This window comes from Haliotis rubra, unplaced genomic scaffold, assembly GCF_003918875.1.
Source record: "Haliotis rubra isolate DU_JTF1 unplaced genomic scaffold, ASM391887v1 Scf520, whole genome shotgun sequence".
Classification (NCBI taxonomy): Eukaryota; Metazoa; Mollusca; class Gastropoda; order Lepetellida; family Haliotidae; genus Haliotis; species Haliotis rubra.
Window position 1 is genome coordinate 640678 of NW_025767214.1, and position 6209 is coordinate 646886.

Consider the following 6209-nt stretch of genomic DNA (forward strand, 5'->3'; position numbering starts at 1 on the left):
GTAACATTTGCCAGGACATGGAGGTGAAGCCGAGCACCTTGTTCTCTGAACAGCTCAATATAATCGTAGTACTGTCAATGGTCTTCTTTGCATTGCCTACTATATTATCTGATGGACAAGTTGTGTTTGAATGTATATAGTACTTATAAGAGTTGTTGACATCGAGCTATGTGATTTTTAGGATTTGTATAAGTTGTAGAAATGTTCAAGCAGTGGTAGATTTTTTCAGGAGAAAGAGTATTATTTCTTCAAAGAAGCAACTGGCAGTGCTTGATTGTACATGTAAAACAAATGACTGAGGGCATGAGCCACAGAACCTCACAATCCAATGGTCTTCAGTTCATTCTGTGTGAGAACCATGGCATGCTGTTGCCATTTTGTCTGTGGGATCCATCAGGGATACAAAATGCAGGAGTGACTTGGAGAAGTAATTGGTGACTGAATGAATGGATTAAAACCTGTGCATCTTACATCAATGGGGTAATATCTTATAGAGGTATAAATTTGTAGAAATCAAAATCTGTGTATTTTGTTTAGATGGAAAGCTGATGATGCTGATGTGTTTTCTTACTGTGCATGACATCAAGATCAAAGTTTGAGGGTGTGTTGAAAATTGGGTATACCTGTACATAGATCTGTAATATATTTAAAACTGTATACATGTACCTTTTGGTTAACAAATGACACAAAAGTACCCTGTATTCGTCTCTATCAAAACATTATGTACATCAGCTTGATCTGTTTATGTGCATTACAGGTTACATTGTTTTGTTAAAATAAAATAAAATAAATGTTCATACAGCTTTGTGTTAACTTTTTGTTTTGTTATGAGCCGGGTTCCAAATTCAAAACTACTCTGTGCTGCTGAAGACATTCCGGTTGAGGACCAGTGAGCAATGTGCGTTAAACACTGGTTTGAAGACACCTTGTGCAGTGTTATGTGAGAGGAACATCTGAAGTGAAGCAGGCCTGTCTGACACACCAATCTTCGGCCTTTGAACCAGGGATTGAAACAATCACAAATTTCTGGCTTCACTAAGGGATATATCTCTACACAGCAAACTGCTGAATCTCAGAGGATTTGGCCATCCTCCCAGATTGGGGCATACAAAAGCTACTGTAACAGAACCTGCTTTACTTGTGGTAGTGATCAAGCAGGAAATAGTTTATCAGAAAGTATCTCTCAAACTTATTTTGAGTGAGCTTGTCTTTTGGCTGTGATGGAGTTACTTTATCATAACAGTGGCATTCAATTTGTTGCAGGGCAGCCTGTAGAAAACAAGTTCAGGCTGTCGAGACATGACTTTACATCTTCACATAAGCTGGTGTATTGGCAGATAAATTGGATTGCAATACGTATTTGACAGTAGGCGACACTAATTATACATGCCGATCCTATTTTGTACATTAAAAGTCCCTAAAATATATGTTAAGGTTCTGATAACAGCAGTCTCAAAAGAAGGTTGCTCAGTCAGGGAGTCTATTTTCTATTTTATACAGTAGTATCACAGTACATGTATGCTGTTCTGAATAATGAATGAATGAAAGTCTGCATAGATTTGAATTTAAACCATAAAGATAATTGCACAAATATTCATATACATGTATATTCTTTACATAATTTCCCACTTCTCAGAAAAATTATTCCATTATGTATCATTTGAAAAGCATTGTGGTATACCGGTTATACCATGCAGTCCTAGGTCAAGACACCTGTGCTGACCAAAATCTCCACATTGCTGTGAAAGGTATTACATTCCCATATGATCATACGCGTACTCCTCAGTTCATTTGTGAACATCTTTGCATTCAACACCGTTTTGAGAACATGTTTAAGTGTTATGACATTCACTAGACTGGACAGAATTTTACTAGTCTGGCTTCAGAAAAGCAATAGCAGGGTTTTACATGACGCATGATTCCAGCGTATTTGACGCAACAATTTTGTAAAAGACTCTCAAAATATTATCATATGAGTCAAGCTTGACGCAAGTTTTATTGGTGGCCCTCACAATTCAGTTCAATAAAATCGATTTGATAAGCAAAAATTGATATTGTTTGATGATAGTTTGACTTTTGCAGAGCTGTCAGATTGTTCCAGAGAACTCAAGAGTCAGAGGAGACAGTAATCCTGGCTGTTTGAATTGAACAATGCTGTAGTTTCATTTGGTGGTGTGACATACACAGTTACATACTGAGAATGATAAACACAAAGAAACATTAAAATTTTCATGACTCCTAATTATTGAAAATGACTCCCAGTAATAAATATTGTGAGTCACCATGACTCACATTTTTAAAAGTCTGTAAAACCCTGCAATAGGTGAGGTGAAATGGGGTTTAACACTGTACTTGAGAACATTTCGCTCATACTATGACGTGCATGCGTGTGTATGTGTGGCTGCTTGTACCATATTTTAATGTCATTTGCAACCTTCTGCTCTCCCGGGTGGAAAGGTATTAAGGTGGCAAAACGATTGATTATTACAAAGTACAAATAAATTGTAACAGATGAGACAGCTTTCTATGCTCTATGCCAAAAGAAAAATGGAGAGACAGATTGGCCTTGAGACTTCAAGAATGCCAGTAACAGCAACTGATACTGGGTGATCACAAAAACAGACTAAAGTTGTTATCTTCAGCAACATTTATTTTATACATGTGCCCTGAAACAAAAGTTAGAGTACCCATAGCAGTCACCTTTCCCAAAATATAATTAGTTTTGTATTCATGCCAGGACATCAAAACAATATATGAATCAAAAGTACAACTGGCATATGTACCCAAATTTTATATTGAACAGCAACAGAGGCAAACAATAACAGTTGGCCACTTGTGACCATTTACTGAATGAAAATTATTGTCTTGATTTTTTGTTGAAGAGCATATTCGTGTGAATTATGAAAGAAAATGTAAAATAAATTGGGACAGTTGGCAGCTAGAAGTATCTGATATTGTTGAACATGATTATTGATAAAGCACAAATTTCTTCCATTAAAAGACATGGCCTTGATCAAAATAACAATTACATAAAAGTTCAATTTCCACCACGCAGACGCAGCACAAGATGCAGGGTGGATTCTTTCTGGATGTTGTAGTCAGAGAGGGTGCGACCATCCTCAAGCTGCTTTCCTGCGAAGATCAATCTCTGCTGATCTGGAGGAATACCCTCCTTGTCCTGGATCTTGGCCTTCACATTTTCAATAGTGTCTGATGGCTCAACCTCAAGAGTGATGGTCTTGCCAGTGAGGGTCTTGACGAAGATCTGCATACCACCACGCAGACGCAGCACAAGATGCAGGGTGGATTCTTTCTGGATGTTGTAGTCAGAGAGGGTGCGACCATCCTCCAGCTGCTTTCCTGCGAAGATCAATCTCTGCTGATCTGGAGGAATACCCTCCTTGTCCTGGATCTTGGCCTTCACATTTTCAATAGTGTCTGATGGCTCAACCTCAAGAGTGATGGTCTTGCCAGTGAGGGTCTTGACGAAGATCTGCATACCACCACGCAGACGCAGCACAAGATGCAGGGTGGATTCTTTCTGGATGTTGTAGTCAGAGAGGGTGCGACCATCCTCAAGCTGCTTTCCTGCGAAGATCAATCTCTGCTGATCTGGAGGAATACCCTCCTTGTCCTGGATCTTGGCCTTCACATTTTCAATAGTGTCTGATGGCTCAACCTCAAGAGTGATGGTCTTGCCAGTGAGGGTCTTGGACGAAGATCTGCATACCACCACGCAGACGCAGCACAAGATGCAGGGTGGATTCTTTCTGGATGTTGTAGTCAGAGAGGGTGCGACCATCCTCAAGCTGCTTTCCTGCGAAGATCAATCTCTGCTGATCTGGAGGAATACCCTCCTTGTCCTGGATCTTGGCCTTCACATTTTCAATAGTGTCTGATGGCTCAACCTCAAGAGTGATGGTCTTGCCAGTGAGGGTCTTGGCGAAGATCTGCATACCACCACGCATGAGCGCAGCACAAGATGCAGGGTGGATTCTTTCTGGATGTTGTAGTCAGAGAGGGTGCGACCATCCTCAAGCTGCTTTCCTGCGAAGATCAATCTCTGCTGATCTGGAGGAATACCCTCCTTGTCCTGGATCTTGGCCTTCACATTTTCAATAGTGTCTGATGGCTCAACCTCAAGAGTGATGGTCTTGCCAGTGAGGGTCTTGACGAAGATCTGCATACCACCACGCATGAGACGCAGCACAAGATGCAGGGTGGATTCTTTCTGGATGTTGTAGTCAGAGAGGGTGCGACCATCCTCAAGCTGCTTTCCTCGCGAAGATCAATCTCTGCTGATCTGGAGGAATACCCTCCTTGTCCTGGATCTTGGCCTTCACATTTTCAATAGTGTCTGATGGCTCAACCTCAAGAGTGATGGTCTTGCCAGTGAGGGTCTTGACGAAGATCTGCATACCACCACGCAGACGCAGCACAAGATGCAGGGTGGATTCTTTCTGGATGTTGTAGTCAGAGAGGGTGCGACCATCCTCAAGCTGCTTTCCTGCGAAGATCAATCTCTGCTGATCTGGAGGAATACCCTCCTTGTCCTGGATCTTGGCCTTCACATTTTCAATAGTGTCTGATGGCTCAACCTCAAGAGTGATGGTCTTGCCAGTGAGGGTCTTGACGAAGATCTGCATACCACCACGCAGAGCGCAGCACAAGATGCAGGGTGGATTCTTTCTGGATGTTGTAGTCAGAGAGGGTGCGACCATCCTCCAGCTGCTTTCCCTGCGAAGATCAATCTCTGCTGATCTGGAGGAATACCCTCCTTGTCCTGGATCTTGGCCTTCACATTTTCAATAGTGTCTGATGGCTCAACCTCAAGAGTGATGGTCTTGCCAGTGAGGGTCTTGACGAAGATCTGCATACCACCACGCAGACGCAGCACAAGATGCAGGGTGGATTCTTTCTGGATGTTGTAGTCAGAGAGGGTGCGACCATCCTCAAGCTGCTTTCCTGCGAAGATCAATCTCTGCTGATCTGGAGGAATACCCTCCTTGTCCTGGATCTTGGCCTTCACATTTTCAATAGTGTCTGATGGCTCAACCTCAAGAGTGATGGTCTTGCCAGTGAGGGTCTTGACGAAGATCTGCATTTTCTGTAACAGATGAAAAATGGCCATTTAACAAATTACTCACTACATTGCAAATCTATGAATGATTAAAGTAGATGTTTGAAGCTATAATTTGAAAAGAGGATCATATAATTTTAGCCCAACCAACAATTACTCATCTCAAATAGTGTGTAACAAAAACAAATAGTGTGTATACTGAGCTAAATTTCAGATTATACATATTTCTTGTCTGTAGTTCATTGATACCTGAAATTAGACCATAATAATGAATTGGATTTCCGGATTTTCATTATAATCATTTGCAAGGAAGTTCGTTATTTTATTTGGGCCGAATTCAGTTTGCTGAATAAGTAATAAAGAGTTTTAGGTTAAGTAGGCAATACGTAATCAACCATTTCGAAAAGGCTAAGCAATGTCTTGAAGAAAGAAGCTGTTTCTGCCCTTTCTTTGTTGCGAACTTTCCATAATGAAATGTACATGACAAAATGGCGGACGTTTCTCGGAAATACTCGTACTTTCCATTTACATCTCAACGCGGACGGCATTCGATTACTACGTTCCGGGATTTCTTCTACATACACACATTCAAATCTGCCGTTCTATTGAGAACGTCAAGATAACTCCTGAAGATCAACGTTGGTTTAAAATAAAATGTCCTCACCTTCTACTTCGTGTCTCTCCTCAGCGTAGATAGAAAATATGACGTCAGGCTTTGGGCGCTTCATATTTATATACATGGTGACGTCACGTCCTATTATTAGTAACCGATTCTGCGCAGTTCCCCTGCCAACAGCGATCGAGCGGGGATTCTATTTTTAGAGACACGACAGTTTCTAAAATTAGATTGCTTGCGCAGCCTGTAATCATCTCGGCTGTTGTCTGATTACGCATATATAGGAATGTTCGTATTCAATTTCGTATCTTACTATTAAGCTCTCGAAGGTTCTCTGGTAGATAGGGGCTGGTATCATTCATGACGTCACATTTGAAAACATGATCGATCGTAATTTCAGCCTCTATATCTATCATATTTTAACCATTAAAATGTTAAGTAGTACTTCAGGTCATATGTGGCCTCGATCCATACTGAATAAATTGTCATTGTCATCTTTTAACCATCTATCAC

General features: G+C 41.0%; 1 protein-coding gene across 1 annotated transcript; it reads right to left on the minus strand.

The window, feature by feature from the left end:
* Positions 1-2632: 2632 nt before the first annotated feature.
* On the minus strand, positions 2633-5797 carry LOC124252652 (polyubiquitin-C-like). Its single transcript, XM_046686312.1, is given in 7 exon segments — positions 2633-3713; positions 3715-3968; positions 3971-4276; positions 4278-4658; positions 4660-4737; positions 4739-5107; positions 5745-5797. Coding segments are annotated over 6 exon segments (2061 nt in total). The 5' UTR covers positions 5105-5107; positions 5745-5797; the 3' UTR covers positions 2633-3037.
* Between the last annotated feature and the right edge of the window lie 412 nt (positions 5798-6209).